Genomic DNA, 13,436 nt, shown 5'->3' on the forward strand with positions numbered 1-13,436 from the left:
GGCTGGGCAGAACTTTAAAAAGGCTACATCATTTTTATGTGCTGAAAACAGCTGGCTCGTGCACACCATGCTCACAGCAGCATGATCCACAACAGCCAAAGACAGAAGCCACCTACGTGTCCACGGACAGATGATGGACACACATACAGCTCGGCCTTCAATAGGAAGGAAACGCTGGCACCGGGCACACAACGGTAACGCGATAACATGCTGCGGCATGGGCTCAGCTGGAAAACATTGTGCCAAGAGAAATGAGCCAGTCATGAAAGGACACACTGCACGATCCCACCTACATGAAGTCTCCAGAGGAGTCAGATCCACAGAGACAGACAGTGGAAGGGTGAGTGCCAGGCGCAGTGGAGGGAGAGGGTTTAATGGGGACAGAGCTCAGTCTGGAGCTAATGGAGAAGTTCTAGAGATGGGGGGGCGTGCTGGCTGTACAACGTGAATGCACTCAACACCCCTGACTATATACTTGAAAATGCTTATGATGATGCATTTTATGTTACATATTTGTTACTATAATGCTTCAAGCTTTCAAATCTCTATCATTTTTATGTTAAAAACAACAAACGAGATTGGCTGGGCACAGTAGCTCAAACCTGTAATCCCAGCACTTGGAAGGTTGAGACGGGAAGATGGATTGAGCCTGGGAGGTCAAGGCTGCAGTGAGCTACGATTACACCACTGCACTCCTCCTGGGCAAGAGACACCCTGTCTTAAAACAAAACAAAAACACCTACTTTGAAAGCCTGAAGCAGCAAAACATTTGATATGCTAAAGAAAAAATATATACCAAGGTTTAAACCTGGAAGGCGACGTGTAGGATTTACGTGCTGGGTACCTGCAGGGTACCCAGGGCCAGAGCAGGCCAGGCTGCCTAGTCGCTCCCTGATGAGGACACCTGGCTGCTGCCATCTGTCTCGTCCCTGGTTTTTCCAGCATGTCCCACGGTGGTGGGGAAATACACAGAAACTCGAGGTGCTGGGGACGGCAAGATGGGCACAGCCCAGCACGGGTGCCACCTCACAGGCCTTCACGGTGGCTTTTAATGTATGCTGGGGAGCAGCCAACTTACCCGGTGACCAGCAGGATCAGGGAGCCCTGGGAGGTGGTGACAGGAAGTGGGGCAAAGATTCTCCATGTGCCTCAAGGAGACCAGAGACACAGTGTGTGGCTCGACGCACCCTTACCTACAGCCCACAGGACGGTGTTGAAGGTGCCCGTGCCCTCCTTGCCAGTGGTGTGGTCCTCCCAGGTGACCTGCAGCTGGCCGTCCAGGAGCCTCCTGACTTGGGAGGGGGTGCAGCCCCTCAGGAACCGGGTGCCGTGAGATGCCATGTGCTCCGTGACCAAGGAGGACATTTGCTGCAAAGCACAAGAGGATGGGCTGTGAAGACCAGGTGACTGTCGGAGAGACCCTGGCCCTGGCCCTGGCCCTGACTCAGTGAGGGGCTGAGAGGCGTCTGTGCAGAAGACAGGGCGACACCCAGCCCCCTGCTCCATACCCTCCTGCTCTCGGTGGAGTGTCTGGCCCTCTCCTGGCTGCAAGTCCTCAGACCCTGGGCCCTGTGGTCACGACTCACTTGGCCTGTGGGCTCCTCTCTAGACGCTAATTAACTAAGTCTTCATCAGCCAGATACGGCCGCCCCTATCATCCCAACACTTTGGGAGGCTGAGGTGGGAGAACCCCTCAAGCCCAGGAGTTTGAGGCTGCAGTGAACTGTGATCACGCCACTGCACCCCAGCCTGGGCAACAGAGCAAGACCCTATCTCTAAAAGAAAATGGGCCCCTGCTCCTGGTCTACCCCTCAACATGTGGCCAACCTGCTCCTCTGCCATCCAAGAGCCAGGAGGGTAGGGAGGAGACTCTGCTGCCACCTAGAAATGTAGGCATAGCAGGCTCAGGTCAGACTGGGGACAGAGAGGGTCCCATTTCTCCCTCCTGGCTCAGCAGGCCTGTGCGCCCCCCAGTCCAGCTGCAGACGGGGCCCCATTCCCAGGACAATGGGGCCTTGTGTGGGCCAGTACTACACAGCTTCTGGTTTCAAGAGGAGGTACACAGTCACTGCTGCCATCCTCTGACACTTGTCTGGGTGCACCGGCTGGCTCTAGATGGCCTGTGTGGGAGTCCGGCCCGCCAGGCAGGGCTGTTTGTACTACAGAGGGGCTGCTGCATGGCTGTTCATCCCTCCCGTACCCCTCCAGAGGCCTGGAGGGCTTGGCCATCCCAGGTTCTGAGGGGAACCACGGGGCCCATCCAGGACACAGGGCACATAGCCCCTTGGCCTGGATACCCAGACTGTGTATCCTTGCCTGGGCACGGCCCCCATCCTGCAGGCCCCTTTCCTCCTCTGTCCACTGCCAGCTCATTCTCCCCACATCTCAAGGCTCCAAGGCCTTCCCAGACACTGCGTCCCAACCACAGGGCTCAGTGGGTCTGCAGTGAGGGACATGGTGGGCATGTGCCACAGCCTGAGGATGAAGAATCACACAGCCACACAGGTGGAGGGACAAGTCTCCGAGTTAGCCTGCGGGTGGCACTGGGAGTCTGGAGATGACAGGCCTGGCTCCTCCCACCTCAGGTGACTGCCTCAGGCTCTAGGGGCTGAGGGTCAGTGAAGACCCTGAGCAGGGCCTACAGATCTGCACAGCTCACCCTGCAAGGGGCCTCCTTCGTGGCAGCCATGGAGTGTTTAATGTCTCCACAATGACAACTCCAGACTTCGATTTTAACAAGAGACTTTTCCTTGAAGAGCTTTTCGTCAAAAAAAAAAAAAGAAAGAAAGAAAGAAAATCTCTATTGCTCTAATCTAGGAGCTCGTCCTGCTGGCCACACGAGCAAGTGCACCCCAGACACAGACGGGGGCCGCTGTACACAGAGTACGTGTCCCCACACCGCGACCCCACAGGCTCTCTCGGAGCCAGCGCTGTCCTGTGCCCCTCACTCGGGCTCACACATTACAGCTTATTCCACTCCCACTCCACCAGAGGGGACAGGCAAGGGAGAGCAGGGAGTCGCGGGGTCTCTGAGGTGGGCTAACACTTCTGCAGTACACACCCACCTCTCACTAATGGGACGATCTGGAGGGTGACCCAATCTGCCGGCACAAGGCTGGGCTGAGCCTCCCTTCACGGTCCCTGCAGTTGGCCAGAGGCCTCCGCGCGGCCGTGCGCCCCACCGCCACCCTCCGCCCTCGCTCCAGCCGAGTGTTTACGTATTTCCTATAACCTCCTCATCCAACACAAACGTTATCACCAAAGGTTCAGGCGTCACTGGTGGCCCATGGCTGCACTGCACCTGCCTGGGAGCGGCCTGTGGGAGGAAGGGCCGCAGAGCCACAGGGCAGGAGCTGGGGCGGCTGGCGCTACCTGGTCAAAGCCGCGGAGGGGAATGCTTCGCATCATGACGGTGACGTCCAGCCCGATCCCGGTGAGGAAGCCAGCACACTCCAGGGCCACGTCTGCAGCACCGGCTAAGGAACACTGAAGATCCTAACTTTGGAAGCGATGGGACAGCACCCTGGGGCCCTGTGCCACAGCCCATGCCCCACCCATCCATGGGAGCTCCCAACTCAAGACCCCTACCTCTACATCTCAAGGGCACGGGCTGGGGTTAGCAAGGAGCCCCCATGGACTCACTGCGCCCATGGGGTCCACCTCAGCCTCCAGGGTGAGGCCTGCCTCCCGGTGGATCCCAGCTGGGATGGAGAGCAGCAGCCAGCTCAGGGAGGACCTTGGCCGAGGGAGATGCCAGGAGGCTGCCTTCTTCCCCTGTGCTCTCGGCCAGCGGCTCAGGCTCTCTCTTTTTTTGAGATGGAGTCTCGCTCTGCTGCCCAGGCTGGAGTGCAGTGGTACAATCTCAGCTCACTGCAACCTCCGCCTACCAGGTTCAAGCGATTCTCTTGCCTCAGCCTCTCAAGTAGCTGGGATTACAGGCATGCACCACCATAACCAGCTAATGTTTTTATTTTTAGTAGAGAAGGGGTTTCACTATGTCAGCCAGGCTGGTCTCAAACTCCTGACCTCAGGTAATCGACCCGCCTTGGCCTCCCAAAGTGCTGGGATTATAGGTGTGAGTCACAACACCCGGCCGGGGGCTTTCATCTCCCTCAGACATCCCCTCGACCGCAGGCCCTCCTGTGGCTCCTCTCCTGACCCTCCCTGTCTGACTGTCCCTTCTGAAGGAATGGGTCCAGGCTGGGGCTGCTCTCGAGGGAGGATGGCCCAGCTGCCTCATAGCCATGTCCAGCTGTCCCAACTATCTCAGCGCCTGGCTCAGGAAGAGCCTCCAGGAATCTCTGGCCAGAGGTCAGTTTCAAACTGTCCCCCGGCACAGGTCCTCCACGGCGAGAGGCCCGGTGAGTGTCTGATCTGAGGCAGCAAAGAGCCTGCTGGAAGGGCAGGCAACAGGGAGGGACTCAGGGGAAGGAATGTCCTGTTCCCAGGATGGCCACCTGCATGCTGGTAAAGGATACAGCTGGCCCCGACCACCAACCTGTTAGAGAAAGGAACACAGCGTGTAAAGCTGAGGCCCTTATTGACAAGTGCGGTTAGAGAAGAACCCTGCGGCCTTCGTGCAGGCCCTCTGTCAGCTCGTGAGCTCCAAGGCTGCCGTTCAGACAGCTTGCCCCCCAGGGTACAAAGCCCACTTCCCAAGCCTATACTGTCAAGCATGTTGTGAATCAGCAAATGGCCTGGCGGTGAAGAGCATGTGTGTCAGTGACAAGTGGTACCTGTCCCCTGGAAGGTGCCTGGCGGCATGGAGAAACATCCACCAGAGCGGTGCAGGGCTGGCTTTCTCTCCTGCAGGGCCTCTTGGGCCAAGGTGGAAGCCCCCAGAGGCTTGGCCAGAGGCACATCCAGCCCTACCGCAGCTAGGTGCAGGACCAGAAGGGCCAGCTCCCCAGAGCAAGGACTGAAGGAGCCCAGGGACAGGGGAGGCAGCACAGTTTGCTGAGATCCAGCAGTCACTGGAAATATTTGCTCTTGCAGTGAAAATCCTCTATTATTCAACTCCACAAGTGTTATGCACACACGTACACACACTTGTATGTGCACATCTGCCACACACCTGCATGCACACGTGTCTGCACATACTCCTACATGGGCACACACAAATGTACATACATGCACACTCTCACATGGGTACACACATTAATTCATACGCACACTCATGTAGACACATGCATGCACACACATGCAAATGGGCACGACACCTAACGTGGAACGAGAACTCCCAGCGGGGCAGCTGCACGTGGGTGGGTTCCCACATCACACTTCAGTCTTTGATCAAGACGAGGTGATGTAAGGACGGGAAGCCCAATGTCAGTGCTAATCCCAGCAGGTACTAATGATATAATTCCATTTCAAAACGCAGTGTATCCCTTGGAATCATTCCGCAGGTGCCCTGCAGGAAGATCTGGCATGCAGTTTCCTCGCAGTGGCTGGGGACAGAACCGCACCACTGTCAGGATTAGGGTGAGCAGACAGAGCTGTGGTGGCCGGCTGAGTGCAAGGTGGTTACACGCCCCACTCAGCACGTGAGGACAGTGAGGGGAGATTCTGGGACGCACAGCCGAGCAGGACTGCAGAGAAGAATTCCCAGCCCCGCCCAGGGCCAACACCTAAGAAACAGGCACCATGGTGTGTGCGCACTTCCAAAATGTGCACACACACATACACGTCTCTACACGGAGGTGACTTCCAAAATGACAAAACTGAACTCTTTTGAACTTGTTAAATGCAGTGAAACGTACAAGCTTTTAAGATATGAAGTCATGAGTTACTGCCAATATAAACGGAACTCCACTGCTTTGAATATCGTGCCCTAAATGCAAGGGTGAAACTGGGTGAGAGCCCATCATGTGGTGCCCCCTACCCCCTGCTCCCAGAGGTGGCCGTGCGTGGGCGAGATGCTCCCTGCTGCACCATGCAGGCACTAGGGGAGTGAGGCCAATGCATCACTTCTGTGGGCAGTTGGGGCCCTGTAGCCAACTCTCCTCCCAGAATGCGACCTGCAGCCGCAGGATGGGGGCCAGGCTGCTCTCCAGGCCTCCTGCCTCATTGCTAGGGATCCTGCAACACACCCTCCTGATTTCACCACAAACATTTGCTGTCTCCGCCACCCATGTGTGCATCCCCACCTCCTACACGATGTTCGCCCACCAGGACTGGATGAGGGGGCAGGCGACTCTCTAGGCCCTCCCTCGGAGCTCCCCCCAGTGCCCGGGCCTCCTGTCCTGGCAGCTGGGGGTACAGGAGAAGCTCCCACCTCGAGGGCCACCGTCAAAGTCACAGGTGACCCCATCCCTCAGCTGCCAGCTCTGAATAGCAACTGAGGGCACGGCTGAGGGGAGGTGAGCGCAGTGGGCGCATTCCTGAGTGGGCATCCTTGACCGTATGTGTTCAGCTGAAATCTCTCAGTGAAAGCTCACATCTGGCCTGTGTGGAAGGTCATTTTGGGCCTCCTCTTGTTGTGCTGGGCAAAGACTACTGACAGCATTGGTTTTCACCATGCCCTTCCCCACACTGATCAAATGATGCAAAAGTTATGCTTTGAAGAATGCAGGATATGAGAACTCAAACAGAGAACTCCACTCAGACCAGCTAAAGTAAGAAAATGCCCGAGTGAAATGAGACAGACACCGAAGCCTCCAGATCACGAGGATAGAGAGAACCCAAAGACAGCCTCTGCAGGCCACCCTTGGCCCAACAGGGGTGGGGACAGACAGGAAAGTGGTGCAGCAATCAACTCAAGCCACAGCTGGACACAGGAGGCTGGAGGTGTTGGCCACAGAAGTCTAGGGACTTGACAGACAGCTCACAGGACCTGGGCGTAGGGGGCCGGAACCACTCAACTTATCACTACATTAAAAGACGCTGGCGGGGTGTGGTGGCTCAAGCCTGTAATCCAAGCACTTTGGAGGCAAAGGCGGGCGGATCACCTGAGGTTGGGAGTTCAAGACCAGCCTGACCAACATGGTGAAAACCCATCTTTATTTATAATTAAAAAAAAAAAAAAGACCCAAAGGTTGGGTGTGGTGGGTCATGTGTACAATCCCAGCACTCTGGGAGGCCAGGGTGGACAGACTGCTTGAGCCCAGGAGTTCAAGACCAGCCTGGGCAATATAGCTTGTCTCCATCTCTACAAAATAAATTACTAGGGCATGGTGGTATGCACCTGCAGTGCCAGCTACTCAGGAGGCTGAGGAAGGAGGATCGCCTGAGCCTAGGAGTTTGAGGCTGCAGTGAGCTGCACTCCAGCCTGGGAGACAGAGTGAGACCCTGTCTCTAAAAGAAACAGAACAAAAAAACAAAACATCAGGTTTCAGTGTGATCCCAGCAGCTCCGCTCTGCGCTTTTCGGTGTGCAAACATTTTCTGAGGAGGCATAATAACTACTGCAGGATTAGCCTAATCACAGGGCAGGCTTTCTTGTTCAAAACTGGAATGGGGGGAGGAAGCAGAAACAAAAGCATTAATTCAGGCCATGAAGCCCAGGCTTAAAGAACAATCCATCTGCCTCTTGAGCTTGAAGGCCCCTGATCTGCTCTCCAGAGGGAACCCTCACACAAAGTGAGAGTCTCATGGGAGGCACCTGGTTTTTTGGCGATCCTGCCAGCCCAGGAAATGCTAGATGGGCTGCCAAGCTGCGGACGCCCCAGGGAGGCAGCATAAGGCTGGGGGCGCCCAAAGGCCTCCAACCTCGTCTTGCCTGGGACCTCACCAGCCCCACCCAACCGCTCAGGGTCAGATGCTGGGCCAGAGCCCCTGTGTGCTGGCCCTGTAACAAATGCCACTGAAAGCCCTGCCTTCTCATGACTTAGCCACAGGGATGCACAGAGAGGTGGCAGGGGCTCTGCGTTCTGGTAACAAGCACCAGGACAGCTGGTCTCCCTGTTGCTGAACACAAGGACATCCCATCACACCGGGGAATGGGCCACTTAAATTAAAATTTCTCCCAAACGGCTGTGGTTCTTCCCAAGATAAAATTTATCTTCTTCCTTCTTGCGCCTAGGAAGAGAGAAAAATGATCGCAGTACCTGGCTGGCTTCCGGACTTCCTAAGGGTCAAATGAAAGCTCTTTCCATGACACACTGACAGGCAGCCTTAAACCAGCCCAAGTTATAAAAACACTCTGCCTCTCAGAGCCCCAGGAGCACGAGGACAGACAGCAGCAGGCTGGTGGAGCAGCGTCCAAGGGTGGACAGACCTGGCTAGCTGCAGCCCCTTCCCCAGTGGCCAGTGTATGGGCTGGGCAGTCCCTGAGCCAGCCTGGCAGCTGCAAGAGAGGCTGGCCCCATGCTCCCTAAACCCCCATGGGGACCTGGGCAGGGGCTGCAGAGCTGGCAGCAGGAACAGGCAGGCCCTAGTTGTTTCCGGGAAGCAGCACCTCTGTTACCAGACCTGAGAGGAGGCTGCAGTCTCATTCATGCCCTCCGCCCCATCCCAGTGTTGCCAGCTCAGAGCCCGACTTTGCAGAAAGCAGACCTACAGACACAGCGAGAGGGAGGGCTCGAATAGAGTGACCACAATTCCCTATTTTGGCATTAGGGCCCCGGAGCTCCAAAACCTGGCACTGAGGGAGAAGACAAAGCCCAGGTCTGTGGGCATGCGGGAGGCAATGGCAAGGCACGCTGGCAGGCCCCAGTCCCTGCCGGGCGCAGAGGCTTATGGGTGGAGGCAGCCTCCAGGTCAGGGCGTGGCAGGAAGACTGTGCGGCTGTGGGACTGGAGTGGAGCTCAGCTCCTCCGGCGCCTTTGGCTGCACTTGGATCCCGACCCCCAGTGCCTCCCTCTGTAACGGAGCTCCCAGGAGGGGCTCACCGTCCTCGCCTTCCACATTCCTCCATCTGCTAGGGGCTTGCTCTGCGGAATGGACGGTCTGGCTTGTAAGGCCCCAAGGCACCTCTGAGCCTCGTCATTCGGGGTCTGTGCCTCTCTACGACCCGCCTCCTGCAGTGGCCATTGTCCCCAAAGGGGCTCCACTGCCCGCCCAGGGCATGCCGCCCTTCCCCAGCACCCTCCTCTCTTCTTCGACCTGTCTTGCACTTCCAGAGCAGGAAAGACACAAGACCAGCAGAAGAGGCAAACGGGCTGGGCACAAGGCAGGTATCTGCATGGCTGAGGCAGAGCAGGAGCCGACCTGGAGTCCCTCTCAGGGTCCCTCCCAAGTCTGGGAGGACAGCCCCTGGTCCTGGGCATGGCTCTGGGAGTGGGGCAGCCGGAACGTCCCCGCCCCACCTCAGTGCACTCCAGGGTCCTGCTCACCCACCCACAAGCTCACACTGCTTTTTCAGGAGTTTTCTGCACTTCTTCCTCACCCTCCTGGGTTACAAACCAGGTGCTCAGCCCACTCTGGCCAACAGATACGACCCCATTTTGCCAGCATACGGCTGTTTGGTGAAGGGCGCTGTTTAATTGTCCACCTTGACTGAGCTTGGACGTGATCCCCTTACCTCTGCCATCTGCCTGGCCCTGGCCTCCCCAAGACCTGATGCAAACAGAGGAGGAAGGGGGCTCCCAACTTGGGGCCCGAGGTGCACCGTGATGCCTGGGTGGCCTCTCTGGGGCAAAAGTGGCATGGTACGACCTTGCAGGCTGGCTCCCAGGCCCCGCAGTGGGCACCACTCACCAGCTCTGGAGCTCCCAGCCATGGGCCCACGCAGACGTGCCCTGTAAGGAGTTCCCGGAGGCAGCCTGTGCTATCGTGGAGAGGGACGAGGGAGGCCTTGTGCAGGCTGCAAACCCACCGAGGGCCTGGGGCCAGGGGCCAGGGTGCCTCCTTGGTGGAGGAGCCAACCAGGGGATGCAGTGCCCACTGCAAGAGGGGCACTGGGATGCCGGGCACCTGGCCTCCTGGATGGCACCAAATAGAAATGTCCCACTGGACTATAGAGGCACTCAGGGGCCAGGGAAGCAGCCCCGGGGTCCATATTAATTTCAGCTCCATTTTAAAGGCGAGTTAAAATAAACATGGGGAATATTTATAAGGCAAATAAATCTGGCAGAAACAGCCCCTCCAAGTGTGAGTGGAGGCCTCCCCTCAGCCCCAGCCCAAGCTGATAAAATACAGAAATGCTACTGTAGACCCTCCGGGCTTATTTTGACTGCGGCAGAGGAATGTAACATGTAAACACTGACTCCCATATTACACTGTTACAACTTGCATTAACAGCGCCGGACAAAAGCCGCATTTTCACAGAAGCATCGTACAGGGATATATCTCCAGCTTAATTTTTAAAAAAAACCATTTCCTCACATAAATCATGCTCAGAACGAAACGGGTGACTGATACATTGCAAACACTTTTTTTCTTAAACAATAACATACCTAGATTCCTTCTAAACGAAAGAGCTTAAAAAAAATCTTCTAAATGTTTTTTTTCTGAAGAAAATAAACACTGCAGTTTCTTTCCCGACCAAAATATCTGGGGCTGTGTCTTCCCGGCCGAGCTGGCTGCCCCCAGCACAGGGTTGCAGAGGAGCGCTCCCCAGACCCCAGCCACCTTGCCGGGCAGCCAGCAGGAGCAGGGTACCCAGAGCGCCAGGCCGCTTCCCCAGCCCCAAGCGGGCAGCCTCTGAGGGGAATGGGTGGGACCAGGATGGAGAAAGCGCTGGCCTGCAGTGACCGGCCCTGAAGTCCCCAGCAGACTTCCTTGGGCTGCCGGACATCCAAAGCCACTTCCCTGCAGACAAAGCATCCTGCAGGGGCTGGACGGGCATCCAGACTCCACCCAGAGAAGCCAATGCGAAAGACAGCCAGAGCCACTGGCAGGACTCAGGACGTCGGGTGAGGACAGGACCGCACAACGTGCACCGGGGCCCGGGCAGCCCATCTCCACCACACCACAGAAGAACTGCAGGCAGCCCAAGGATGTAAAAGAGAATCCGACTTGTGGATGCCCGTAAGGAAAATGCAGGGCTTAAAAAAAATACCTCGGGGGTGGGGCAGGCCTTTCTGAACATGTAATAAATCAAAAAGCCATTAAGTGTAAAAGATTTAAGTTACATTAAAAAAAAAAGTTAAACCATTTGTACCAGGCCCAAGTTAAAAGACACCAGAAGCTGAGAAAATCTGCACCGCGAGTGACAGAGGATCACATCCCTAATACATAAACCAGCTGGAGGGTAAGAAGAGAGAAGAGAAAAGCCAGACAGGAAAATGGGCAGGGACGGACCGTGCTGGCGACCCGCACGGCGCAGCAGGCACGCTCATCTCAAACAAGGCTGTGAAACGAGGTTTTCCACATTGGTAAGTGAAAAGGCCACTGATCACAGCAAATGCATACAGTCAGATCATGTGTAACCCGGCAGATAGTCAAAGATAAAAAAAACAGTCCAGGTGCAGGAGTTCACACCTGTAATCCCAGCACTTTGAGAGGCCAGGGTGATCACTTGAACCCAGGAGTTCGAGGCTAGCCTGGGCCACATAGCGAGTCCTTGCTCTAAATAAAAAAATTTTAAAGTAGTAATTAGCTGGGCGTGGTGGGCGCCTGTAATCCCAGCTACTCGGGAGGCTGAGGCAGGAGAATTGCCTGAATCCAGGACTTCAAGGCTACAGTGAGCCATGATTGTACCACTGCACTCCAGCTGGGCGACAGAGCAAAGACTGTCTTAAAGATAAAAAACAAAAACAAAAAACAACAGATAAACAGATGACCTGGAAATTAGGGCACAGCAGGAAAGAGTGATTGCTCTGACAACAGAAAAACTTACAATTTCTGCACGAAATAGTATCACCAAGTCCAAAGACAAGCCAGAGTCAGGGCTCCAATGGAAGGCAGCGGGCAGTTGATGGAAACCAGGGCAAGCCCGGTAGCCTCCAGAGGGCATGGGTGCGCCATGGGCAGCAGTGACCGTGGCCCAGCCCAGGGGCATGGGAGGAGAGGCTCCTTTCTGTTTCATGTCTAATCAAAAGGCTGATGCCTGAGTTACCAAGGACGGGGAAGGGGGCAGAATATGCATGGAATCAGTGTGACTGGACATCAGCACAATGTCTTAAGATCAAAGGGCAGCTCCCCTCATACCCAGCTTTTCTACTTCGAGGAGAGACCCCCGACAGGGATGTAAAGTGTGTGAGACCACCCCACAGCCACTGGGACGGCCGCCGTCAAAAACACAGAAAACAGCAAGCCCAACAGGGTCTAAAGGAAAAAATAAAAATTAAAGAAGGAAAGAAAAGCAGAAAACAACACTTGCTGGCAAGGATTCGGGGACCCGAGTCCTCCCGAACCGCTGGTGAGAATGGAAGATGGTGCAGCCACCGTGGGAAACAGGATGGAGGTCCTCAAGACCATATGATCCCGCAATCCCACTTCTGGGTTTGCACCCAAAAGAATTGAAAGTAAGGTCTCCAAGAGGTATTGGCACGCCCATGTTCACAGCAGCACTATTCACAACAGCCAAGAAGCGGAGGCAACTCGGGTGTACACTGACAGGTGAATGGATGAACAAAATGTGCTGTAACTGTACAATGGAATATTACTCAGCCCTAAAAAGAAGAGAATTCAGGGGAGCCGCAGTGGCTCCGGCCAGTTGTCCTGGCGCTTGAGGAGGCGAGGCTATGAGTTCAAGGCATGTAATCTGAGCAACATAAGAAGCTCTCACTGATTAACAACAACAACAAAACATTTAAAAGAAGAGATTGAGATATAACGTGGATGAAAAGAGTTCCAGAGATGGAGAGTGGTGATGGTGCCACGACATGATGAGTATATTTAACACCACGCAAGTGCACACTTAAACATGGTGAGAGTGGGCTGGCCGCAGCGGCTCACACCTGTAATCCCAGCATTTTGGGAGGCCAAGGCAGGTGGATCACCTGAGGTCAGGAGTTCAAAACCAGCCTGGCCAATATGGTGAAAACCCATCTCTACTAAAAATACAAAAATTAGCCAGGTGTGGTGGCGCATGCCTGTAGTCTCGGCTACTCAGGGGGCTGAGACAGAAGAACTGCTTGAACCCGGGAGGTGGAGTTTGCAGTGAGCTGAGATTGCAGCACTGCACTTCAGCCTGGGCAAGAGAGTGAGACTCTGCCTCAAAAAAAAAAAAGTAATAATAAAGTGGTAAATGTTATACTATGTGTTTTATCACAACGAATAACTGGGATAATGTGTCAGAAGCACTTATAATGGTATAAAGAGATGCACCTCGGCCGGGCGCGGTGGCTCACGCCTGTAATCCCAGCACTTTGGGAGGCCGAGGCGGGTGGATCACGAGGTCAAGAGATCGAGACCATCCTGGTCAACGTGGTGAAACCCCATCTCTACTAAAAATACAAAAATTAGCTGGGTGTGGTGGTGCATGCCTGTAGTCCCAGCTACTCAGGAGGCTAAGGCAGGATTGCTTGAACCCGGGAGGCGGAGTTTGCAGTGAGCTGAGATTGTGCCACTGCACTCCAGACTGGCGCCTGGCGACAGAATCAGACTCTGTCT

General features: G+C 55.3%; 1 protein-coding gene across 16 annotated transcripts in view; it reads right to left on the reverse strand.

The window, feature by feature from the left end:
* TXNRD2 (thioredoxin reductase 2) overlaps positions 1-13,436 on the reverse strand; it is a 55,897-nt gene that overhangs the window by 17,911 nt on the left and 24,550 nt on the right. For 8 of the 16 annotated variants that reach the window (XM_078342029.1, XM_078342071.1, XM_078342019.1 and 5 more), the window contains 4 exons: positions 4,479-4,498; positions 3,373-3,464; positions 2,660-2,758; positions 1,194-1,368 (listed from right to left, as the gene is read on the reverse strand). In XM_078342029.1, coding sequence (XP_078198155.1) covers positions 1,194-1,368; positions 2,660-2,758; positions 3,373-3,464; positions 4,479-4,498 — 386 coding nt within the window. The remainder of the gene's footprint in view (positions 1-1,193; positions 1,369-2,659; positions 2,759-3,372; positions 3,465-4,478; positions 4,499-13,436) is intronic. The other 8 variants (XM_054241850.2, XM_078342051.1, XM_054241848.2 and 5 more) reach the window with 1 other exon arrangement.

The sequence above is a fragment of the Callithrix jacchus genome, chromosome 1 (assembly GCF_049354715.1).
Source record: "Callithrix jacchus isolate 240 chromosome 1, calJac240_pri, whole genome shotgun sequence".
Classification (NCBI taxonomy): domain Eukaryota; kingdom Metazoa; phylum Chordata; class Mammalia; order Primates; family Cebidae; genus Callithrix; species Callithrix jacchus.